Consider the following 26,652-nt stretch of genomic DNA (forward strand, 5'->3'; position numbering starts at 1 on the left):
GGGTCTACGAGAGTCGAAGCACGGAGCCCCGCCCTGCCGCCCGCCAGAGCCCTGAAGCAGCAGTAGCAGGAACAGCAGCTCCGCTCGCTTCGTACAGTTTTTATTCATGAAAATAACTCTCTGAACGTCGTATCATTCGCCTAGTCATAATATATCGCGGTACACGCTGTGGCCTGTTCCGTTCTTCGAGTTCAAGCAGTGACGGTTAACCTTAAAACGCAGTGGCGGTCGCGGTTGTGTCGCGAGACAGTAAATCGTAGTGAAACACAGACTCGTCTCGGTCGTTGAGGCTTCATCGCCTTAAGAGTGCGTTCGCTCTGTTTCTCGACGTGGTTCGAGACAGAGAGGTGTGAAAAGGAAAGTGCATAGTCATCGATGTGAGAAGCCGAAGCTAGGAAGAAGGCCCGCCGCAGCAGGAGGGAGAGAGCGAGAGGAGCTGTTCGTGGATACGAGAGGCCGATATATCGAGCCGGGAATTTAGGCAACCGTAGGCTCCGTTAGGGAGCTCCAGGTATAATAACGAACATTCTTTTTCGTAATAGTCTGTAATTTTACAATTTCTATGCAGCGATAATGGCATCCTAACGATGCAGCCCTGATTGTGGCCCTTCGACTCGATCGGAATAGCCAACATGGCGACCGCCTAGGCTACACTGTCAAATTTTCCTGTTCCGTCATCGCGGTTATTTTAACATCCACTACGTTCCTCTCGTCTGCTCGGTCGTCTGATATCTCGATGTTAGTGGGAATATCATTGGCTGACTGGCGAGGAATTTCGGTAAATCCTGATTTAACGACTTCTCGACATCTGAGTCAATGCCGGCTCCCGCTGTAATGAGATTCTTCCTGCTTAAGTCGAAGCTTTTTCCTCGTTCGAGAATTTTCAACGGCGTAGAAGTATAACGGGAACGAAAGCTTGAACATCGAGCAGCCTACGATTACGCAAGCTAAATTACTGCTGTAAGAACTTTTGCTTGACTAACGATATCTGAGATTACCACAAATTTACATAGGGGATCAATAATCATTAATTCACAAGGTACAAGCGTCAGTATTTCGTTATCTATTAATGCATGTGTCGTATTTGTTATGAAACTAGCTTTTACATTTAAACTATTGTATTACCATAGAATATTTCTTTATTTTATGAATTTTTTGTTATAAAAACATGATAATTATTCGTGAACTGTTCGTGTATTTTTATCGGTAATTTGATTTGGTATAGGAAATAATGAAATAATTATCTACTATTCAGTGTAGGAAATATTGGTAAGATGGCGCGAAATTTAGTCAATGTGAAACGCCATTGTTGACACTTATTTAACTACGAAGCAGGCGTATTTGCGTTATCTTTTGATACAACAATAGCAGTAAACCGAATATTGCGTAACATTTGAGCACGAGTTTTTCACGAAAACAAACATAATTTACTTTAGTGTATATCTAGAACGCGTTACTTTTGCAAAAACGTGAATCCACGAGGTAAAAATAACACGACGCCGTCTTTATTCGTCGACTACACGTGTTCTCCAAAAATATGACACTTTCATCATCCAGTGCATTTTCTAATTATTGCTCGAGGTTGAACATTAGACGTCCGGATGATTCTTGTGAATTTATATTTAGTTTCAAACGTTGCAATTATTACATTTACAATTTACGTACATCGTGAACAATAACCACTATACAACCAGTGATAATGTAATTACAGGCACCTGTTTTTAATTCGAGACTAACCTTGAAGCATGTCGCGTTTCTAAGAATCGTGAAAGCGATATTTACGTTAGCAGTCGTTTTCAAGGTGATCGATCTTAAAAGCGACTCGAACGAACAGAATCACACGCAATATATCTTCGTTATCGTCGCGTTCCTCATTCTCTTCTTTAACGTTTCTTTTTTCCTTTTTTATTATTTTTCTTACCATACTTTTCAGAGAGAGATTACGTTATTTCCATTCGAGCAATGAGTCACGTAAGAGAAACGAACGACAAAGGAAATGCAATCCGCTGGACGCATCGAAGACCTTGAATTATTGTCCAATAATTTCGTGCTACCCTTTTGCTATAACACCCCGTATGGAAACGGAGCGATACCAGGCCAGGAATTTCGAACGCGTGAATTCCTCGCGACGTTCTTCTAATTGCTTCTGTTTCTAAAGCGAGGCGATAATTCGTTTGGTGTCTTTCTGTCGACTGGTATCAGTTTATCGGTCGAATTAACGTTGTTTGTCTCTTTGAACAAAGAACAGAGTCTAATTGCCTGAGTAATTTCTCGAGTGAGAAAAAGAGAAATGAGGGAGCGACAGAAGACTCGAAGGGAAACTGTTGATTTTCCCTGCACAAGCTTTGGATTGAACCTAGCGTTGACTCATATATTAACGAAGTAAGAGAAAGAAAAAAAAAAAGGAGACGCGCAAGCCAGAGCAAAGACGGAGACTGCGTCGCGATTGGCCGACCAATTGCTGCACCAGAGCTATCTTAATCGTCTTTAATTGGTTCGAAATATAAAGTCGTCGCGGGTCTCGAAGACAAGTGGTGTCTTCGGTTCAATTGACAGCGTTCCAGTTGCGAGATACGACGTCGATCATATCTTTTATCGGTCTCTTGCACTCTCTATCAGGAAGAAATTATGTACGTTCAAGTGATTCACCAAGCCGGTAGATAACCACGGAAATCGTAGAAATGTAAACATTTACGATCGACGTCGATTACTGTATCACGATCAATAAGCTACGCGTGACGTTTCGTTCCAAGGAAACGTGTCTGACAAATTTAATCGTTGTAATTTTCCGAAGGATTTTATTTTCATTTTACGCACGAAGTTAATGCACGGCAAACAATCTAAAACGCGGGGAAAATAACGCTTATCGTAACGTGCGCGTCAGCCAAAATCCTTAGCGAGATAATACAGCAAATACATATTATTGATACTGCGTGTATCTTTTTCAATAGTTACTAATTCTTTTGCTTATCTATCGAAATATCTTACGTGTTTTTTTCATTAACAAAAATGAATGTAAAGGTTAATAGTACTATATAGATGTAGCATATGTTATTCGCTTGAAAACAATTTCGGTGACGCTGTTGGAATAGGAAGGAAAGAGGGAGAGGGATAGGAAAGGAAGGGAGAGTGCGTTTCATCCAGGATCTGCTAATGGACTCGTCAGTAATGCTACCTAGCAGGTCTGTGGCTTGCTTGTTGGTTAGCAGTACAGTTGGTGGAAGAGACACAGCGAGGTCATAAAATCGGCGAGACGTTAAAGTCGATATAATGGGAGAAAAAGAACTCGAGATTTTCGTTTAGAATAGGCATACTTGTTAATTTACAATCTATTGTTTCTTTGTATGCAACGCATTTAAGAAAAGACTGTATAACATGCAATATGGAATGTTTGTTACTTATGTATCTGCTCTATTACATTTTAAAAGTAAGTGAGATAGAACATTGATTAGGTCTGTTTCAACTAATAAATATTAGTTTATCAATGCGGTAGAGATAAGAACATTACACTTTACACTGTAATCCACTGTTTCGCTTAATATTCAGAAATGTTACATATCAGTGTTTAAGCCACTTTTGCTCCTTGAAGTTTAACGTGTTTTTACGTATAAGATTTAATGTTTTAATTCATTCCGTTTGACGTTTTAACTCACGACTTCTCTATATCGCTTGCATCAATTATACTCCAAAGAGAATTTTATATAGCGTAAAAGTATTTCTTTGACGGCAAGTGTAGAAAAGTTGTCACAAAATTTCTTTCATTATTCTATTACATAAAACAATATCCATTTGTAAATATTACAAACCAGGTGGAGATATCTAGTTCATGAGTGTAGAAGGATTAACGATAAATGACATAGAATAAGTTATAATGTTGACAGAGAAATTCTATTATATATCTCTTTCATATGAAGCTGCATTCAGTCACAAATATTGAAAAACAGGCACGTAAGATATCTCGTTCATAGAGGCAAAGGGGTTAATGACGATCACGTTTCACAGGACGGTTAGTAGGTCGCCGAGTACTTAGTCAATGCGAAAGTAATGCCAATGACGTACACTACCAGCAAATTCCCTTCTTTCCTGGCACCCTCCAACCCCCTCCGACCTGAGTTCGTTGCGGGGTCACGTCCTGTTACGCGTTCCCCTCGTCCGCCATGAATTGTTCCTTCTTCTGTTCGCTCAGTGTACGAGGGTCAGTGGAAAACGAGCAGAGGAAGGGTTGCTGATTTTAAAAGCTCCGGCTAGAGTTTGTTAGTTCTAGGAATTCGACGATCATTAAATTTCTCCGAAGAACTTTCTTTTCAAGAGTGTCTGTAACAGATCATTAACGTGGTCACATTGCCGTAAATTAGTCAGAGGGTTCGTGAAAGGTAAGATTAGGGTTTGAATAAGATTTGAATAGATTTTTTTCAGGATAGATGAGTTTTAAGTGATAATAACCAGATTAGGGTGGACAAGCAAACGTAGCTGTCTTTACAACAGTCCAGTTTCCTTTGAACTGGTCCACAAGCCTTCTGGATTCTTGGATAATCCAAACATTCAAATGCCCGCTTTACTCTCCCTTCTTCTTCTGACGTCACTGTGATTCGTAAAAATAGCGAAACGATCTGTTTGCGGCTTAATTTCTTAACACGTATTTATATACATTTCTGTGATACCGTTTGCATCGTCGAAAGTTCTGTATTTCATTTCAGCACAAAAGAAGTACTTTCGTCTTTTTTTTTTTTTTTAATGTTATCAGTTTATCAAGACTTCGATCCAATATTGACCCAGAATTATTGTAATTCTAAGTGTATGTATAAATCAACCATTAAATCCCCAAGAGTAATATGTATACAACTTCTTCAAAAACAAGTCAATTAATACTAGATAAGAGATAATTATTTCTTTTTTTTTTCTTTTATAATGTATGCATGTAAATAACCATTGCGTGTTAAGTTTAATTATTCATAAAAGTATTCGATACAAACATGGATATTATGACTCATATTTCTGAAATATTATTAGTTTACTTAGATTATAGTGCAGTAATTTATAAACTACTAAATCCTCAAGTAATGTACAATTCAACTTCATTAGAAATGAATCGGTTTCTATAAGAAAAACAGATAATTGACGCTCTTTATATTTTTTAGGGTCATGTCTGAATTGAAAGAAAACTGAAGATACACACATATACCAGTATCCCTGAGAAAGTCAAACACTTACAAGCTCTACAACAAATTGACGAAAAATTTAATTAAACCAGAGTAAAGATCAAGATTAGAAGCGAGTGAAAAATCCTGACTCGAGGAATCCCATATTCAGGTTACTTTCTGACGTCACGGAACGCCTTCTGACGTCATTCACCTGCCGTAGCTTGTCCGCAACGTATCTTCCGTCCCATTTCATCTCATTCGAGTTTCGTCGGCCTTCTATGCTCTCATCTCTTCTCTACAATGCTAATGTTTAGTCGTCTCTATAGCCTGTAAGTTACGAGAAATATACGAATTTAGGATAGCTGGTTGTTCCGTGGTCGAGTTTCAGCCGCAGGGATTCTCGATCCACTCGATCTCTTACAGACTTTCTCGCTACACACAGAGAGATCTACGCACACATATAAATTTGGGACGATGTTTTCCCTAAGAGAAGGCATCGATCGAACCACGTAACCCCCCCCCCCCCCCCCCCCCCCCCCCCCCCCCCATCAGGTATCCCTTCTTCGTCTTTGTGGGGTTGGGTGTACTGGGGACGAACGACTGCTGGTTTCAAGGGTGATTTCTTTTATTAAAGTCAATCCACGTTTTACACTTCTCATGCGACGGTGGGATCGACAAAGTTGGGAAAACAGCATGTGTGCATAGAAGTGATTCTTGTAGTCTAGATTTAGATATATTAAAGTAGTTCTGAGCTGTTCGTAAACCGTAGATAATCGAACGCTTCTTCCATTCTTTCCTGTATAATAATTGGTGATAATAGCGAGGATACTACTTCCTTGGTAGTCGAGTTTTACTAAACGCATGTTCGTAACAATGGCTCGTTGAATGCTCTTAAACAGTGGCCGATGGGTAAGAATCGAATGTTTTAATAATTATGTTCGATTATAGTACGCGTCTGTTGGAAGTTTTTAAGGGGAAAAGCTAGGCGAAAGAAAACGAACAAGTGTTTCTCTTTGCGATACCGTTTGCAGATTGATTGATAGATCGATCGGCTTGCGTCACGGTTTATTTTAAACCAACGTGTTCTTTATGCACGTACTATTCTGAGATGCCGTGCCAAAAATTGAGGACTCGCGTGAAAAGTAATTCTCTGTTCACTTCTCGCGTTTAGGTAGTATACACAACGCGGCAGAAATCGGTGTGATTTTGTTGGAACGAATTATTCTTGTAATAGGTAGGTTCGTGAGAGCTCGAAGGGATTCGCGGCCTTTTGTTTTTCTGATCTCGTTGGTGAATTGATAAGAAGTTTATTAACGTGACTAAAAGCCAGCCACTTCTGCCTGGCTGCAAGCTGATCCTCCCCGGTTCTACGCGGTCGAAAAGTAGGTCGTGCTGATGTGAATTACAGTCATCAGCTGTAATACCACAATATCATTCCGTAGACACAGCCAGTTCCGCGGTAACGAAGCCTCTTTATCTAAGAATAGTTTGTAATTAATATCCTTAGTATCTGTTTCATCGTAACATTTCACACGTAACTGTACCATTCCTTGCAATTTCTCAATTACGCAACAGAAAGACTTTCTTTTAGTACTTTCCTTCACGAAGAGAATACTCTTTCTCTTGATGCAGTAAATATCGCATAGGATTTAATATACAACGAAAAATTCTTACATACGTAAAATATTAAATGTTGTGGTAGAAAACATATCTATAATGGTGTATGCTAGACTGAATGCTATAACGATCAGTTTCTATCAATAAATTCAAGATGCTGCAACAAGAATAGATACTGCAACAATATTGGTTTGTTCTTTTTATGAGTGATTCTTTTGATTATTTATTCTTTTCATCTTATTTGATTATTTATGTCTTTTATTAGGAAAAGTTTCATGTTCATGGGTTAACATGTATCGAGAATGGATAAAAAATGAATTAATTTGGTGTTATATAAGTTATATCTATCTTTAAACCGTATGTCTGCAATGAATTTTTTCAAATGACGACATAAATTCGTTCTCTTTCTATCGTTATTTGCAAATGAAGAAAACGGGACGAATAAATATGTTAGAATTTAATATTTTAATATTTGCAACGTAATATAAACGAAATAGTAAATCTAATTATATGCAATATGTTATACTACACTGTACTTTGTATGTTCGTCAGAATCGGCGGTTCTACAAAGGATGCCCGTTTTTGTGTGGCTGCAAAACAGAGTCGACCCTCTGCTGTACGCCGCAGTACCGGGAAGGGCCTAATTTATGGCACCCTCAAGTATTTGTCGCTTTCACTTGCCGAGCCTCATGGTAACAGAAAACCATTCGAAACTCTCCATGCTTGTACAACCTTCTCCAAAATACTTAACAATTTATATAGGGTGTTTCTTTCTCTAGAGGTCGCAAAAAGAGGAGCCACCATTGACCTAATCACTGTATGTGTGCAGTGTGCATATATGAGAACTGAAAGTCAAAATGTAAAGTAAAAATAATTTCAAATTAGTCACTAGATTGGGAATATTTATACAAATTCCCATTTTTATAAAGGCAAGTAAAAGAGTAGAGTCTAAGCTGAGATTTGTTTTACTTGCCAAATAGTATAATAGGTAATTAGATTTTGTATATTTTATGTACATTCTGTGCGTTTGTACACTTCTAAATTTCCCATAAATGTATAAAAATCCGCAGTCTATCGATCACACATACACGGCGTAGACAATATGTATCATCTTTGATGTCGCAACAAATGTTCGATCAACGATTTCTTCTTCCGAGGCCTCTAGCGAGAGAATCATCCTGTATTTCACTCTCGCAGGAATAAGTGAGAACAACAAATGTATTATATGAAACAAACATTTCGTCTATGTGGAAATTTGCTGGCAGAAATGATTTTGGACGTGGAAGCACGACGAATAAGCAAACACAGGTTATGCTAGAAACAAAGCGTGTACGAGCACTCGTTGGAACGAACTCTTGGCAGGTGCAATTCCAACAAGCGTTCCAACGGCGATCGTCGGCACACGTTGCATGCCCGCTTAAACCTTTCGTGGCTTCTGCCATTCTTTCTCGCCGTTTTCTAAAGACCGTTGGGCCGTGCCAGGGACTTCGTTCGAAGTACACACTTGGTGTGAGGTACTTGGCAGCCACGCTGTTGTATACAGCCGGAGACGAAAGCAGATGGGGAGAGAAAAGAGGGAGAGTTAGAGAGAGAAAAGGAGAGATCGTATTGGACGTTGACCCGCGTGGTTCAACTGTTGCTCCCATTCGCGCATCCGGGAACGCGTGTAGGAAGGCCTGGGGATCCCGATGATAGAAGTCTTCTGTTAGATAGGTCTACCAGCCCTCCCCTCCATCCAGTTGAATGCCTGGAGAATGACAAAGCCAGACGATTCGCGCGAATACTATAGATAGAGTATAGAGGAAAATGTTGGCTGCCTCCTCTTCCTTGATAAGGCAGATTAAGCAGAATGTAGGTCGAACATCGATGGACTTGAGATTTTTCTACACTCACTTAATCGAGACGCATTCTGGGCTATTAATTATACATTCTCACGATATTTGTTCTAGTTGCATGGAGATTATTAAAATGGCTCTCGTATAGCTATGCACACATAGCGCAGTTGCAACGTTGTAATTGCATAGACGTGTTCTGGTTTCACATAAGTTATTTAGACGTTGTTGTATGTTTTGTAGATAGTAGTCGACGCGTAATATCAGCCTCTTGAAGATTAATGGAATTTTGTAGCACTTGCCGTGCATCGCCGATGACGCTTCGAATTCAAGACAACACATCAAATTGCCTGCTATCTAATTTTTAACTCTCTATATACGACGGGGCTTCCCTTACAAATCTTCGAAGATCTCTCTACTCTAAATTATTTTCTAATTCTCAACAATTCTGTAATACCAGCATCATAGAGGAATCAAAATAAATAAGAAATTTCTTTACGATTTCTTACGATTCAGCGAATCCTCTGATAGCAGACTTATATGACTTCCTGAATATGTATATACTGGCGAACGCGTATTTCTTAAAATAGTTCCAGGGTTACCTGGAAGACCAAGATGACCAAATATTTAGCAACGTCGATTCTGTATATATTTCCCAAGAAAATCAGTTCGCCAATCTCACCCTGTGTGAATCGATTATACCAAGTCGGGGATCGTGTTGAACAGCGATTTACACGATCCTCCGAGCATGCTACCGCCAACGGCAACCTGTCACACGGTCGACAATGGCGTCATGGCGACGCCGGTAGTCAGCCGGTACGCGGGCGCCGTGGCGCCAGCGTCGCTTATCCCTTCCCTCTGCTCGTTTCATCCGCCCAGGCGGTCTTCTCTCGAAACCACGTCCTCCCTGGGTGTGGTTCGAAACAGTGTCGAAGATTGTGTCCAGTTTACATCGTATCTTAACTCCTTCAGCTTATATTCGTTAGAGTCTCGAGTATCGTTTCATTTCTTCTCTCTGAAATCATTCGGCAAGACACACCAGCGTTCGCGTGTGTACTCTTTACCTAGCGTACATAACGAAGAGGGAGAGGTTGAAGGGAGAAAAGGAGAGGGTGAAAGCTTACGAGAGAAAGAGACAGACTACAGTGGGGCGAGCCACGGCTGTTCATCGATTCGTCGCTACCACGGTTCTGTGAACGTGGCATGAAAAGAGAACCAGCACCACCAATGCGCGCATTTGACCGGTTCTCGTGCGTGTGCGTGCGTGTGCCCGGTTCTCACTAGGAAAAGTGCTTTTTCTTCCGGTTTTCACTCGGACGCTGGGCTCCTAACAGTTCCTGGCGTTCCGTCGACGGCGCAATCTGGCGGTAGACCACGGGTTCAGAGAGACCACCCTTTGCCCTCTGCACGAATCTTCCACGCAGAGAGGTTATGTTTGCTCGAGATTCATGACGCTCTGACAGGAGTGGAAGGTGGACGGAGCGGGTAAGTCGTGGCCCTTCTGCGTTTCTTTCCTCCAATTTCGCGTATATTATAGAAATCTGGCGAATATTTAAAAGTTGAAAGTAGATTTGTTCGAAGGAATTGGTTATAATAGGAAATTTTAATGGAATCGTTTTTTCGATTTATCAGAATATAGTATTATATTCTGAAAGCTTTGTTAGAGGGTGAAAGGATTTCTTATTTCTTCTTATAAGACTCGGTTTTTTTTTTTTTAATTTTTTTCTTTCTTTTTCTAAAGACGTGTAGTATTATATTCCGTTTCGTGCTGTTTGATCATGCGCCGAACGATTCCATCAGTTCCGGAAAATGAGAACACCTTGCGTTGGATCGACAACCCTCGGGTTCCCCGGGTTGTGAGACCTTTTGGAGGTGAAGGACGCTCGTTGCCACGAAATTTCAATGTAGCTTAAAATATTAAGTTACTGGCGAGACTGGGGGTGAGACTGAATGAACAGTGTTGTATAGTATAAGTTGATGAAAAATTGGAGAAAATATGTTTAGAGTATTAAGGGTGGTCTCATCGTGGGAGAAGTTTGAATTATTAAACAGATTTACCAGAAGTTCGTAGGTTACTTTACTTCGAACGTAATCGGTTCGTTAGCTATAAATAGCACGCTAAAACACTGCTCTCGCATACACTTTACACGAACTATATTTTTATTTTTATTTTTTTTTTTTTTTTCTAGCGTTAAAAAAGATGTGGGAATTTCTATCGAAGTTAGAAAAATAAGAGTTGATTCTCGCTGATATTGAGAACACTATACTTTTTCATCCAACAATGGAAGATTAATGACGCTCCATTAATGCACAAACAAAGAAACATGTTGACCGTGACACGAATCTGCCAACGAATGTGGCAGGTTGGCTAAAAATAGAATAATAAAAATATAATAACCATTATACTATATCATAACCTTTCTGGTGGTGAAAAGTAAAAATTAATAGAATCTGTTTATAGAAATGTATTCTCAAGTTAGAATATATTCCATCTTCTATTTTTCATATACTTAAAGTATATCTTGTATTCAACTATGATTATATTATATCCTGTCATTTAAAGCTAAATTTTGTAAGATTTTTTATCCATCTAATTCTGCAAAAAATGAACTATTCCATATGTTGAGCAATTCACTTTGAAACTACCATTATGTGGACTACCTCTTTGTGTAATAAACATAATACAATATATTGTTCAATTCATTAAATTTATAAAAATCCGTACTGTCAAGTTATTGAATCTAAAAGGAAGAAATAACTTGGGAAAGAGTTATTACTAATAATTTGTGTGATTCTGATTTCAGGGGTGGCAACGATCTCGCTAGGAGGTGTCGAAGCTGGCGCGTGGGGCGGGAGAGTCAGCGGTGGTCTGGCTCTGGTTCTGGTGGTAGCGGCGGAAACGGAAGCCGCGACAGCAACAGATCAGAGAGAAGGCCTGGAAAAGGCTGGTGCAGCCCCCTCAAGGAGAAAATTCGATCGTCTTCTAGTTCTTCTTTCTACCCTTCCCGTTCTTGGTGGTGGTGTACTTGACGATATTCATCGGTCATCAAAAGAAACGTCGGCGGCGTGACACTGGGCCCCAACCACCTTCGAGCGAGAAGGCGCACGAAATAGGATTAATCCGTTCCTAAAAAATCATATTTTAGGAATCACATTCGTCGGAGGTGTTCCGCCTCCTCCTCGAGAAACACCCTTTTCCACCCTTAACGGGTAATCACGTTTATCGCATCATTAGACAGGCATCATGAGTGAAGTTGAAACCCTTCGTCAGGAGGCTGACAAGCTGAAAAATGCCATTCGAGTAAGTCCATTTGTTATTCTGTATTTCATTGAACATCGACAATTAGCTTCATTCACGTGTAATGTAAAGTCGTGCAAAAAGATTTCTTCTAGGTAATTGTGGAAAGTGAAGTCAATTTCTGGAACAAAAGGGAATGTTAATTGTCTAAGTAATTCACCAGTAATTACAGCTTTCAACGTGGGTGAATTACTTGTTACTCTGTAGAATAGTAGTAGGTATTCTGTAAAATGAAGTACTTAGAGAGAACAATTGTAGATTTAGGTAGCTGCTATGAAATGATTATAACGAATGTAATTCGTATTGCTGGCCACAACTGGTTTCGTTTGATGATGTTAACTAAGCGCACGTACTTGGTATGGAATTTCATATCTCCACCGTTTCCTGTCAATGAATTATCTGAAAACCGTAAGAGATAGTGACTTAGCGATAGTATTGGGCGGTAGTCTTCGTTTAACTGGAATACTTAACGTTTTACACAATTATGGATCTCCGTTGATTCACCAATAATCTAGTTAGATTACTATTGGATAGTTCGTAGTTGAAATTCATGTAGCACTTTGTGCGTTCTCCTTGTTTGCCGGCAATCTTTAAAACATCGAGGACAAAGCAACAGTTCTACATGCAACAGCGGTGTATTGTCTTAACAGAAAAAAAGTCTAGGGCGTCTCTCGGCTCGAAGTGCACTTGGCATTAAACAATCGGCCCCTATTCTCCCCTAACGAGCCAGTAATTTTTTAGGTTTTGTTGTACTTGACCCCAGGGGATTGAAACAAAATCACAATTGTTTATTAAAACAATACTACCCTTCCGTGTCTTGTTCCTTTTCTTTATACAATTTATTTAGCTCCATATCTGCATTTTTTGGAGTAAAAACAATTATTAATGTTTGCCAATTTTTCAGAATCAATATTGAATATCATCGTAAAGTATAAAAACACTATTAGAAGATAGTTACCTCAAAACAAACCACAGGAAATCTAAACTCCCCATTCATATCACTAATTTACATTCAAAATTTCATCCCCAATCTAACTTTAAAAATCTGTTCTTAAAGATAAATAATTGTCCAGTGCTTCGAGCGATCGATCGTCCTAGATCACGGTGTAAGAATCGGCTTGAGTTAAAAGTTGTTGCCGTTTGAAAAATACTCGTCGATGCCAATCGGTGGATTCTCCACTTGTATGGTGGTGGAAACGTGAAACTCATTGTCAGAGGTGGTAGTAGTGTAGCGTGTGGTGGTGGTAGGGCGCGGCATAACCGTCGCTTCACTCTGATCAATACGCCACCGTTCCTTCTCTCTCTTACTCGATCTGCCTTTCTCTCTTTTCCTCTTACCCGCTTACTCACGTTCTATCTTGTTCCTTCTCGCCACCTGTTTCTCTCTTTCACCCTTCTCCGGTGCGTGCGTGAAATTACACGCATCGCCAGGCGAGCGCCCATAATAAATAGACTGTACGTTCTTAAATACCCTCGTAACAGTATTTCAATAATTTATACACATCGCGACTACCCTCTCACTATTCGTCGACCCTTAATTGAACAGTCGAGAGTAATTCGATGTGAGCTTCGAGTACCGAGAACGCTGCATATAGTCATTTTCTTATGTCAGCGCGAAACAATGTTAATTAGGATACTTAAACCGAGCTGTGAATACGGTCTAGTCTTCCGTCGTTAAATGCATTGTCGTCGTCTTTTCACTCGTTTGGGAAGACCAGTTTCAAGAGTTTAGAACTCTAAAATTTATTTAAGAGTTAGCGATTTTGTTTATGGAATACATGTAATTTATAGAACGCCATAAATTAACCATTTGGCGCATCCGATTGTGACATCTGATCTTTCAATACAGTCAAAACGAACTATTTTCACGTGAAATTTTTAATTCGTGTTCATTACAAACTGCGTTTTAAGTATAAACTTTATTTCACTAAGTTGTATGTAAAATAATAGCTATATTAAGTTTCATGTGTTATTTATATTTGTTTTTCAGGATGCTAGGAAAGCAGCATGCGATACGACGTTGGTTCAGGCCACGTCGGGCATGGAGCCTATCGGCCGGATACAGATGCGCACAAGACGCACACTTCGCGGTCACTTAGCCAAGATTTATGCGATGCACTGGGGAAGTGATTCGAGGTATAATTCTGTATGAACAACGATTTTCAATCAATTTTTCTGGTAATTAAATATGAAAGAGAAACTACAGTCGTTCCATTTGATTGACAGAAACTTAGTGTCAGCGTCGCAGGATGGAAAACTAATCGTGTGGGATAGCTACACCACGAACAAAGTTCACGCGATCCCTTTACGCTCTTCGTGGGTAATGACCTGTGCGTACGCACCATCAGGTAGTTTCGTGGCCTGCGGTGGGCTGGATAACATTTGTTCCATCTATAGTCTTAAAACTAGGGAAGGCAATGTAAGAGTTAGCAGAGAACTCCCAGGTCACACTGGGTATTTGTCCTGTTGTCGATTTTATGACGACAGTCAAATTGTCACTAGTTCTGGTGATATGACATGGTAAGGAACATTTATTTTTATTTTCTATGATATTCCATTGATCTGTTCCTAACTTGCATCACCTGCATAACAATATACTACCACACGTGAATTAAAATGTGTTACTTTCTTCTATTTAGGAAGATATCCTGAGAACGAAATCATAAAGAGAATTGTGAACGTGCAATAAAAATATATCCTATCCTATCCATTCCCTCCCTTCTAGTTTTTGGTTTCTTCCTTCTGAATGGTAATTATATAACCTAGAAAAATGTTTCGACTGCGTCGCAATGTTATGTTGTTTTTAAATTAGTGCCCTGTGGGACATAGAAACTGGTCAACAGTGTACCTCCTTTATTGGTCACACGGGCGATGTAATGTCCTTATCCTTGGCTCCAGACACGCGCACATTCGTATCTGGTGCGTGTGATGCCAGTGCAAAATTGTGGGACATTCGCGAAGGATCTTGTAAGCAAACTTTCCCGGGTCATGAGAGCGACATAAATGCTGTTACGGTAAGAGCTTAATCTGCTCAATTTTCTAGCTAATTTTATCTTATCTTATTTATCGTACTCGTAGTGTTGTGAAACTGCTGGAAGTTTCTATTAGAAAAACTAGTTTTGTTATAAAGGAAAATTTTAAAAGATCTATGGTTCTTAATGTGAATTATTTTATTATATTCAGTTCTTCCCGAATGGATACGCCTTCGCGACGGGTTCTGATGACGCCACGTGCAGACTTTTCGACATTAGGGCAGATCAAGAACTGGCGATGTATAGTCACGACAATATTATCTGTGGTATCACCAGTGTAGCGTTCAGCAAGAGCGGTAGATTATTACTGGCCGGTTACGACGATTTCAACTGCAATGTTTGGGATTCTATGAAAGCGGAACGAGCTGGTACGTACTCATTATAGATTGTCAAGATTGCCTTCAGAAGAGAAGAGAAATTTTATATTAAGCCCTTCTCTTTAATTTAATTCTTCTTTAGTTGTTCCTATTTTGATTGCCGAAATGGCACTAATTAGAATTATTTTATATCATGTAGCGCAAACTCACTATAAATTTTGTAATTTTATAATATCAAAATATTCGACCAAAATCCTTTTCTCTTTCAAATGCAGATCATAAAACATTGTTGTAAGCATATGTTACATAGAAGAATCGAATCTATAGAAGTAGGATGTTTTGAGACATTCTATTTTTATTTTACAGGAATTCTCGCTGGTCATGATAATCGCGTCTCTTGCCTCGGTGTTACGGAAGATGGTATGGCCGTCGGGACGGGTTCATGGGACTCGTTTTTGCGTATTTGGAACTAACTTGGGGTTCATCCCAAGACGTTTCTCAACAGAACCAACTGCAAATCAGCATACAGTATAAGCATTAAATATCACCACTTGGCCACCGAAGTCGGCGTGTCTGTGTCCTCAACGGAGGAGAATTACTCCCCAAGTTCACCGGAGTTGACGTTGATTAGAAAGTTTGGACATCCGCTAGACAACAGCAGTAGAAAGACCCACGGCAATAGCGGCAGTAGCGGCAGCGAATTTAAGAACGTTTTGGGTTGTGGTGGTAAAAAGGACTACCGGAGACGCGTCGTCGATTTAACCTGGCGACGTGGCAAGGTCGGGGATAAAATCACTCGTGAATATCAGCGCTTCTAGTATATGAGTATACCGTTTATTCGATATACTTTAACGTACGAATGATGATGATGATGATGATGATGATAATTGAGAAAGAAGCGTGGCGAAAGGAAGAACGACAGAACGGAGAGGAGCACCAAGGCTGACAGCCATATCTCTCCGATGTCGTGCGCGTTACTTCCTTTTTCTCCTCCCCTTTCTCAAGGACTACTTGACGAACCTTCGAAGAGAACGTGCTGTTGATTATATATCTTGATAGCGTCTCCTCGAAGATCTTCCCAAATTCAAAGGTTGAAACAAGAATCGATTTCCGAGACAACATCCCTCGTCCAGAGGTCTACGTTGTTGGAAGCGTTTTATTATGAATAAGAAAAAAAGAAAAAAAAGTGGTTCCGAGCGTTCACTGCCGATGAAGCGCCGACATGGCTGCTCCGGCGGTTGATTTTACATTTCTTTTCGACACGCACGAAGCAAGTCGTACCAGGCGAGAACACGATGTGAAAAGAACGAAAAAAAAAAGTATGGTCGCTCGTGCACGACACAAAAGCAAACATGATCATCAAAACTATATATACATATATATATTATATATATACGTATGTCGACGAGCAACCAAGATTACGATAATCTCGCATATTGCATTCAACCTACACGCACACCGTACGCACGTGTATTAATACGTACATAGAAAACTACATACATACATTTGCACACAAAACGCGAAGTACCGCAAACAAAAGGCATCTGCTATTAAGTACATAGTGGGTCATCCACGAGCCTCGACATATAAGTCACTATCTCTGATCATGTTTTCTCTCTTTCTTCCGTTTTCTCCTCTTTCTTTTTACGTTTCAAATTTCAATTCTCCTTTGCCGTGGATTTCCTATCCTTAAAAGGGATGGCTAGTTAAAGAAAATGGGAAAAAAATGATTCACGAAGATTGCATCGTTTCTTGTGACTATAATCGCCGAGTTTGCATTAATATCTGTAATTTTTATAGATTTATCCTTATTTATTTTGTATAGACCTTATATGGAGACCATCTTATATACGTTCTTGTGTCTTTTTCTTTTTTCATTTTTTGTTTGAAAAACTGAGTGAATGTTCGAGTTACGGAGATTGTTAGAGAGTGAACGAGTTCAGAAGTAAGAATGAGTGAAAGGTCTCGAAGGCGCGGCCCGTTGCGAATCAAAACAAGAATCTGCATAAAAATCTGATTAAAAATTCTACGGTAATTCCTATGTTGTTTCTTCAGCTTACCTTTCATCGAAATCTGGTTCGTCGCGTATGAAAGGGTATGCTGCTGAACGAAAAAACGATCGACAACGCGAGATAATAAAATGAACAAAATAAAATGTACTTTGCCTCGCCGCGGATTTAATGCACGCTCGCGAGGGACCAGCATGAAGTATGAAGAGAAAGAATATTTAAATGTAACGTGTAATCGTTTAGTTTATAGCCTATCCTCTGTTTCTCCAGTTAGAAAACAGCGAGACCGAGAAGAGTTCCTTCTAACTCTCATCAAAGCAGAACCCTACACCTTTCTCTATTATGTCGGTCCAGAACCGAAGAATCCTCGAAAGTGCAAGGAAACACGTATTCTCCGACGAAACAGTCGTCCTAGAAGTTCCTTTGAAATAGGACCCAAAGAATCACGGATCGAAACTACGGACCGCAAAACCAAACTCTCTCTCACCCTCGCCGTCCTTTTCGTTTTTTCTCTTCTTCGGTTTCTTCTGAGAAGATTTTTATCGTTTCCATCAACCACTTTGTACGATTGTGTTTTTAATTATTATTCTTCGACTTTTTCCCCTCCATCGTCTCCTCCCTCTCATCTCCTATCTTTTTTTTTTAATCGCTGTCACCTGTTGTGTTCCTTCCATTGTCATCTATTCTCTGTCCTGTTTTTGTCGAAGAAACTAGATGTTTAAACTGTGTATGCATTTAAAGTAATAATATTAATGATAATGTTTAATATTAATATTAATAATGATTGTAATTTATAATTATTAATATTTAATATATAAGTATCTAAGAAGATAACGATGAATCTACTTGTTCAGTACCGCAGGATTACGGTCCAATCGCTTTCCGGTGACCACGCTGTCACATCCATTTCTTTTTAATCGGATTTATTATTTTCATGTAATATTGTTTTTTTCCTATATTTTATTGCATTCTTATTTGCATTTAATATTCTGGTGATCAGCAAGGACGTTATACAACATGTACGACTTATTGCGATCTTAGTGGTTTAATGTAAATTGCTTTGAATATATTTTAACCACTGTTGGTTCCTGTTGAGATCACCAACTGTTAAAGAAAAATGACTAAGTGAGTCAGTAAGGGAAGCGTGGCTTCCGGAACGCGAAAACCAGCAATTGTTTTCCTAACAGAACAAGTATGTAATCTGATTTAAAAAAAAAAAAGAAAAAAACTGTTAAAGGAACTATCAAGAAGTCTTTAAGGAGTTTCTAAAGACGTTATTCTATTATTGCGTTACAAACAGATAAACGAGAAATACTTTTCCTGAACGATAACATTTATAATCGGTTTTTTGATATCACTCTTTTCGACTAATCGCGCTTATGTCACACGCCTCCATATCTTCTAGCGACCAATTAGGCAAAAAATAACAAGATATAACATAAAAAATCTTTTCTCCGCGCCAATACGAAATGAAGGCCTTCTTCCTTCGATTTTTACGATAGTTTGACATTTAAAATTTCAAAACGAAAACAGATATTTTCTTCTTCTGAAAAGAACAGAGACCTTAGTTGTCTGCGTAGAGCATTGCAACGGTGTTCAAAATGAAGGAAGAAGGGTACTTAAATATTTAAAAAGAAAAAGAGTTATAAAACGAAAAAAAAAAAAAAATAATGGAAACACAAGATCTGTGCTTTTTGTATTTCGTAATTCCGTGGCCTCTCGGAGAAGGCTTCTCGTTTTTGTATTTCGAAGCCTCGAGCCACTGAAGCAATATGGTTTCTTATTCTTTGTACGAATACAAAATATATATATATATATAATATATATTATATTATATATATATTATACTATATATATATATAATATATATATATATACTATCGACGAGTAGTCATACAAAATTAACGATTTATTAAGTCTCTAGTCATAGTAACGACAAACGCAAGAATAAACCAATTAGAAAAAGGAAAAAACGTGAAAGAAAACGCAGAGGTTTGTGTAAGTGGAGCAGTTTGTTATTCATTTCGTTCTTTTCTTTACTATTCCCGTTGGTAGGTCTCCTTGTCCGCGGACAAGGATGCGAGTGCTGGTTTTGAATCGTTTAGTTAATCGAATGCATAGGGGAACCGTGATAATATATCGGATCGATTGTGACATCAGGAACAACAGCATGAGAAAGCAAGTGAAGGAATAGATTTTTTTTCTGAAGTCATAATAAGGTGAATAAAAGTACTTGGAAAAAATGAAACGTGGCGTTTTGGTTATTTTTTTACCGCTCGTTTTCTTTTTCTTCGCCATCATCCCGACCTCTCGCAAATAATTTTTCTCATTCGACGTTTCTCGCCTATTTTCTTTTCTTTTAATTTCTCGTTCGTTCGATCGATAAGAGTCTCCGGCGAATACTTTTGGGTCCTATTTCAACGTGAAAAAGCGGCGAAACACACGATGAGAAACGAAGGAAAAGGAAGAGGTGGAAAAACTAGTGGAACTCATTTTAGTAAATCCTTTTACGATGGACGATAAGAAGCCATTAGCAATACTGCCTCTTTCGAATTACGAGCGAATATAAAGTACGATATATATAAATATAATATATAGTGCGTGTATATTATGTACAAAAGAACACTTAAATAACGCGTGATACGCTGTTTTAAGTGAACGAAACGCCAGGACATAGCCAAAGAATGCGGAAAGAAAAGTGGCGGCAGCTGATGGGAAACGGAAGTGAGTTTGCCAAGAGGTGAATGGAAAAAGCCGGAAATATATTCAAAAAGGAAGGTATATACATTCATCCAGAAAGTTACAAAAAGATAACTAAGAGGAAGGATGTCTTCGTTGTTAAATGATAGATAGTTACAAGGATTTCTCTCATCACTTTTTATATAACGATAATAACAACAATAAAATAATAATAAATTATTATCGACGGCTAGACTAGCTCTCATTTGAGTAATCATCCTTCGTGAACGACGTTTTCACGAGGCACGAAGTCGGCGTTTCCCGCGTTCTTATCGTCTTTAAGAACGTAGGGGAAAATAGACCTTGTTCTTCGCCCAACAAAGAAAAAGCGACTAAGGTAGATTTTTCGTGGACTCGACAGAGATCCTTGTTCTTGTTGTAACGCGTTTCGAGCCTCGTGGGTGCCCCTGTCAATCGTCATCGTCATCAATACGATACGTCATAAGAAAGAATCGTTTTCATAAATGTAAGAAGAAGGAGAGGCGAATGAAGAAATTACGGAAGAACCTTCGCTGTACGAAGAGGATTTTCATATGAAATCCGTGTGTTTTTGAGGATGGATGCAACTCAAAAGATCCATGTATCAGAGTGTGACAAGAATCGGTATCAGGTGAAAAGTTCGTGGGTGGAAGATGGCTGTCCTTGAAACGGTTCTTTGAAAGTCGAACATTCCGGAGGCATTCGCGCTATCCATTAAGTAGCTAATCAAGTTTAGAAGAAAAAAAAAATAAAAAACGTGCGACGTAGTGTGTTTATTCAGAAACTGCAGTTAAGGAATATTGCCTGATGAATGTTTCTCGTACACGTAGCTATCGCCATAGCTGTATCTGTATACCGCCTCGAAGTTTTTTCAATATAGAGAAAAGAGAATTGTGCGTAGAAATCCAAAGAGACATCACAATCGCGAATCGACCAAAAACCGCATTCGACATCGAGAGCGAACCTGGCGTGATTTCTATGCGAGACTGAAGTCATCAAAGACTCCTGTTAAGATTCCTCTTTTACGTTCTTTTTTCGTTCTTCTCCTCCCATGCCGCGTGTACACGCAAAACGTAGCGTAACATCTCTGTAATCCATCAAATATACAAAACGCATACCGCTGGCATATACACACCTACACACTAAATATACACATGTACACATATGTTCACGTTGCATTCTATTCATTCGATGATCTGTACATAGTGTGTTCGAGAAATCGATCGCGAAATTTCTCAAGGAACGTGCACCAGCGAGAAACACCACTCCCACGATGAACGATCGATTGTTATAATTCATTGTAGCGCGTCGCAAAAGTGATTCCCCGACCGTCGCAGAGGGGAAAAAGCTTTGGAATTTTCGCCTTGAATTAGTTATGAGATAATTAGCGTGCTCGTTGAGCGAAGATTCGTTTCATTCTTTTTCCCTCTGGACACGGTCGGACGAAATGGGATCGTCGTCAAATTTAATATCAAACTCCGAATCGATTTTTTCTATTACTTCATCCGAGAGTCTCGCTCCGCGAGATTCTCTCCTGAGCCACGCGAGATGAAGAATATTAAATTTGAAGACGAGACGGATGAAAAAAGAAAAAAAAAAAAAAGAAATAAAAACCATCGGCGGGCCAAGAAACAAGCATTACGCATCCTATTAGTCAGATCCATTTCTATTGATACTGTTGCGAATAGTCTTACATTGTTTATCTTAAGATTTTAACACTGTTTACAAGATAACGTTTTTCATAATAATTGTTCTCGTATCTCTTTTGTAGACATTCTACGACGAGTACACTTTGTATGACAATTTCGTTCGAGACCCTCGCGGGAGAACAAGCGACTACGCATTTTCACTTCGGTTTCCGATGCGAGATTTTACCATGGGCTCACGAATATACGAGAATTACGAAAGAACAGGGCCAAAGAAATAGCTGAAACACACACAGATAGAAAGCACAAGAAAAATTCGATCACTTCGAATTTACTTTCTTAATTTATTACAAGCTTTAGACACTCGCATATATATATATATATATATTATATATACATATATATTTCGTACATATGTAAATGTATGACGATTTTTACTATTTTATTTTTCTTTTATTTTTTCCATGTACAAATTGGTTGCTTCGCACAATGAGATGCCATCAGTTTTATCGGGATTCTTCAGATTTCTCTTCCTCTTGACAATATTTTACAAGCTTCGTATGAAATTTGTCTTGGAGACGGATTTTCTTTACCGATTCTCCGTAACATTTGAGACAAATATCCTTTCGAGAATTTGACGATTTTTATCTACTTCGGCACGTCGCGAGTCGTACACGTAGCACGGCGTAAGTTTCCTTTTTCTGCTATAGTCGATCGAATTTGCAATCACGCCGATCCATTCTGTCAAATGTTATTATATTGCTGATAACAATTGAAACGTTTGCAACGAAATGAAGGCAGTTGCAGAAAGAAAAGTAGAACAAGTCAGGTCTGTTTGAATAAAAGTAAATAATTTGTCTTGTAGCTTGTTAAATTCCGTTACAAATCATTTTTAAGCGATTTTTGTTGGTTTATTCGGAATTACAAGAAAGTAAAACTGCCTTCTCATACGATTCGTCATGAATAAATATTTTGCCCACCAGTAGCGTTAGCCTGATTAAAATATTTCTTTTTTCGCTACTTTGAAATCTTTCGTCAAATATTATCGTCGAATTTCTTAATGGTTTAATCTTCAGTACAAAATATCTTAAATCATCGTTTGATTTACGATTACAAATATACTTAGCGTTTTGCGATCAATCACGATGCATCGGTTCATCTTACATATCTTCGCGAAGCATTTATATTTTGATAACGTTATTTCTGGAACATTTCGTTGAACGTTTCGCATACAGTGACGCGAAGACACCAACGCACGATGACAATCCTCTTTAAAGAGAAAACAAAAGTAACGATTGTAGTGTAAAGACGAGTAGCATTCACGAGAGTCGCGAGGAAGATCGTTACACTTGAAACAGTGTACAAACCGTTTAAATTATAGTAATTGGAAGCGATATACTGTGATTATGAAATTAGCCAGTTTACAATTCTCTTCTATTCATTTTAAATCAGTTGAAACGAAAGGATAAATTGTTCCTTAATAGGATTTCAAACGTGTCGTACTTGGTTCCTTATCGCGTTAAGGTATAAAGATATTATAACACAACATGCGAAAAATGAAAGTTGTGTTGCTGTCATACTTACGAGACGTATCTTAAACAGCTTGGAAAGAACAACTATTATAACGCGTTTTTAATTTATCTCATTCATCGTTGTATTACAAACGATGGTACAAATTAATCTCAAATATTACTATATCGTATCTATCTACTATATATTTACATTATAGAAAACGGAGTGACACGCGAAGAAGACTCGTCTGAAATTAGGGATCAAGAGTACGCGAAGAATCAACGGGTTCGACGTTATTTTTCTCGGACTAGAATACAAAGAAGACTGATAAGCGTTCGAACGAGAGGAGTTCGAAATTTGTTCGCCAGCTATTCCTTTATCGAAACTCGATTAGAAAACTCGTAGCAAAAGCTACCCTTTTTGAACTTTCGTATGTAATGATACGTTTTAATGGTTACAACATTGTAGAAATAGTATCATGAAAAATGAAACTGAACAAATCAAAATTTGTTCTAGAGAACAACCATACTAGTCGTACACGAGGAAAGTTCAAATTAATTTCATAAATTTAATAGTTGTAAAAATAACTTCTATTGTTGCCCCACAAATTCATGTTTTAAACAAACACGATTCCTCTATGAAATAATTACGGATACATTTACGACAAATTTTATTTAACAATTTTATTGAAGAAAATTCAGATGTATCGAACAGAAATTCAAATGCTAGAATTTATTGGCAAAGAATGTACGCAGACGAGGGTGATTTTTGTTACGAGTTCTTCGTTTCTTCACGACGCGATTGCAAATTCGTCGTATCTGTCGTGTTCTCGGCGGACTACGCGATGAGTCCGTCGCAATTTACGTTTTCATTCGATCGCGCTGTTCGATTTTAAATATATCCAGCATAGAGAAAGGAAAAAACAAAAGTGGATCGCCCATTTTCTCTCACGAAGTCGCCGTTATCAAGCTTCTGAATCGCAAAAACGAGGATAGAAAAATTCTCAAGGGAAGAGAAAGGGAGTTCAGAGCGGCGAGCTTCTCGAAAACTTTTTTCAATAATAACCCGAGGAAACTCTTTAATACTAAACAAAACAAAAAAACAAGTATAGACGTTAAGGTACTCTCTTTCTGTAACGTAACGTAAGCCGTAAACGTGTAAGGGCTGTCATGCATTAAAATAATGAATTAAACTGCGACAGGAATAACAGCAACCTACACTATAACAATACGATAGTAAGCAAAAGTAAACCCAAAGAGACGTATACACGACGTGGCCAGGAAGAGTCGTTCGATGATCCCAAAAGAGAAATAAGATAATATTTGATCTGTATCTTTACGATCTCTATTTAATCGATATTCGTCGATACACAAATAGATCTGTCTTTTTTTTCTCAAGTAAAATCTCTGTTTCAGGTCTCTGGTCGTCGAAAACCGCTTCCTCGGCACTCGGTATAGTTCAGAAAAATAACTTACAATTAGGGAGCAACCGAATGCGTGCGTGTGTGAAAGCGAAAAAAGAGAACACGGTACGAAGAGATTTTACGAATTACGTATGAGAACGTTTGATTTCGTCTGGTCGCGTGAGAAAATGATCGATACGAGAGTGGTAGAATGAGTGGGAGAGTTTGAGACGGGGAAAATGGACATTTATAAATCTATTATTGTAATAATTATAGAAACAGTGGAGCATAATGTATCTGTACGTTTCTTTACTTCCTGCGGTGAGTCAGAACAGTAAGGTAGTTCTTAATTGTAAGAGCACGCGAAATAAAAAATACGTCGTATAGCATATATTACGAGGTAAAGCGAACGGAAAGGGGAATGGTCGAACAGAAATAAACGAGATACAAAATGCTAACAGTGGGGATGTGAAAGCGGATAAATGTGTCTGAGAAGAGTCATATAAGGGAAAAGGCAAAATGGGGAAAAAATGAAACAAGAGGAACAAGAGGAAGGTTCGGCGCGATTTTGCGACGGAAGGAAAAAATTTTCATTCCGATATCATCCTATATAAACGTATAAAAAAAGTATCACGAGCTTTTTGCCAAGCTTTGCGAGGGCGCCAGGATGTTCGTTTGAAATTCGGGTGCCCTCGAGAACGACGAGAACATAAGAACGTCGGAGACTATTGTTTCGTTTGCAAGCAGCCGATTGTCACATAATTACAGATTAATTATTCTTACTATTAATTATGGTTCACCAGATCACCGCCATCATCGTTATTATTATTATATAATTGATGTGAGTGTGGACAAAAAAAAATAAAGTGTACGTAGTAGAAGGTCCGTCTAACTTTGCTATCCATCGTTTAGATTATTCTTCTCGTGAAATGTTTACCATATTTTCTTTTTTCCTTTTAGAGATGGATCGAAATCTGATTTTTAGACTCGTGGCTTTTTTTCGATGCACGAATAGTTGGAACGTAATAATTCGTTTACTTGAATACAAAGTAACAGAAATACAGTCGTACAACTTAACTTACAGAGTCTACGATTTTTTTTTCTTCTTTCATGGTATATGAAAAGTCAATTATTTTTAGATTTTCTTTTTTCTAAATACTAACATTCTCTCAAAGCTTTGTGTGTTTCAGTTTCGATCTTCCTTCAGTTTTCCTGAACCATCTGCATTTCCAAACTTTTCCTCGCCCTGACAACGTTTTCTCTCCCTGTATCAAGAATTTCACTACCCTGACTCCTGTTATTATCAACCGACGATAATCTTGCAGCTTCTTCTATTTTTACGACAGTATTCTTCGAAATATCTGAAACTGTTTCGATGATTGAACCTGATTCAGATTTGTCATCGATACTCTTCGTGGGATCAACGTCCTTATGCTTATTTTCCTCCAAAGCCTCTGCTAACAGGTTCATGAAAAATCTCCTACTATGATCAAGATCCTAAAAATAATATTATCTCGTTAATATAGAAATACAAATTGTTGTAACAAAGTGAAAAGAAATCAACGAAGGTAAGAATATAAAATTGTAACTAGTTTTCATTACTAACTTTGTTCTGATTACTGACAGGGGAAGACTGTTCTAGCAAAGATTTTCCTTTCGCCATTGCTTCTCTGGAAGTCTTCATCAACTTCTCGGCCGACTTTTTTGCTCTTTTTCTCTGCTCCTCAGTTTTTGGAGCACTTATGCTCTTTAATATCTTATCCTTAAACGCTGCGTCCATTCCAAGATCTTCGAGATGAACAGATAGTTCTTCAAGTTTTTCTAATTCGTCTACGTTTGTTGAATTTCCTGAAATCTCCTCGATCAATGGTTTTGTTTGTTCTTCTTTCGACTGTTTGGTCTCCCTTGACGATAGAAGGTCGTCTGTCTGTTCACTGCCAATTGCCCTGCTATTTTTTACGAAATCTGGCTCGATTAGAAGCTTTCTTTTACTGTTCATCTGATCCAAATGATTGCAGAATTCTTGGTAGAGATCAGTGCATATATTTGACGAATGCTTCTCCGTGCTATGAGATTGGTTTAGAAGCTGGGTAATCGATGCCATTTCTGAAATAAAATCGTTTCTAAA

General features: G+C 38.5%; 2 protein-coding genes across 5 annotated transcripts in view; one reads left to right on the forward strand and one right to left on the reverse strand.

Moving 5' to 3' along the window:
- On the forward strand, nucleotides 1–25,405 carry LOC126873443 (guanine nucleotide-binding protein G(I)/G(S)/G(T) subunit beta-1). 4 transcript variants are annotated; one of them, XM_050634286.1, is made up of 8 exons: nucleotides 2–511; nucleotides 569–960; nucleotides 11,395–11,891; nucleotides 13,879–14,024; nucleotides 14,115–14,408; nucleotides 14,701–14,902; nucleotides 15,072–15,288; nucleotides 15,604–25,405. In XM_050634286.1, exons 3-8 carry the CDS (start codon nucleotides 11,835–11,837, stop codon nucleotides 15,708–15,710), a joined length of 1,023 nt encoding a protein of 340 aa, XP_050490243.1. In that variant the 5' UTR covers nucleotides 2–511; nucleotides 569–960; nucleotides 11,395–11,834; the 3' UTR covers nucleotides 15,711–25,405. The 4 variants fall into 4 exon arrangements, with proteins under 4 accessions (XP_050490244.1, XP_050490243.1, XP_050490241.1 ...); XM_050634287.1 differs by lacking the exon at nucleotides 569–960 and having other exon boundaries at nucleotides 1–511; nucleotides 13,879–14,034; XM_050634284.1 differs by lacking the exon at nucleotides 569–960.
- The window catches only part of LOC126873401 (uncharacterized), a 12,568-nt gene continuing 4,104 nt past the window's right edge, over nucleotides 18,189–26,652 (reverse strand). Inside the window, exons 6-7 of the mRNA XM_050634243.1 lie at nucleotides 26,131–26,630; nucleotides 18,189–26,021 (exon numbers count right to left, since the gene is read on the reverse strand). Of these exons, the coding sequence (XP_050490200.1) occupies nucleotides 25,728–26,021; nucleotides 26,131–26,630 (794 nt within the window). The 3' untranslated portion in view covers nucleotides 18,189–25,727. The remainder of the gene's footprint in view (nucleotides 26,022–26,130; nucleotides 26,631–26,652) is intronic.

The sequence above is a fragment of the Bombus huntii genome, chromosome 14 (assembly GCF_024542735.1).
Source record: "Bombus huntii isolate Logan2020A chromosome 14, iyBomHunt1.1, whole genome shotgun sequence".
Taxonomy (NCBI): domain Eukaryota; kingdom Metazoa; phylum Arthropoda; class Insecta; order Hymenoptera; family Apidae; genus Bombus; species Bombus huntii.

Coding starts and splice junctions, on each gene's coding strand:
- LOC126873443 (XM_050634286.1), top strand. CDS start 11,835: ATGAGTGAAGTTGAAACCCTTCGTCAGGAGGCTGACAAGCTGAAAAAT. Junction 11,892..13,878: donor AGCTGAAAAATGCCATTCGA/GTAAGTCCATTT, acceptor TTTGTTTTTCAG/GATGCTAGGAAAGCAGCATG. Junction 15,289..15,603: donor TATGAAAGCGGAACGAGCTG/GTACGTACTCAT, acceptor TTTATTTTACAG/GAATTCTCGCTGGTCATGAT.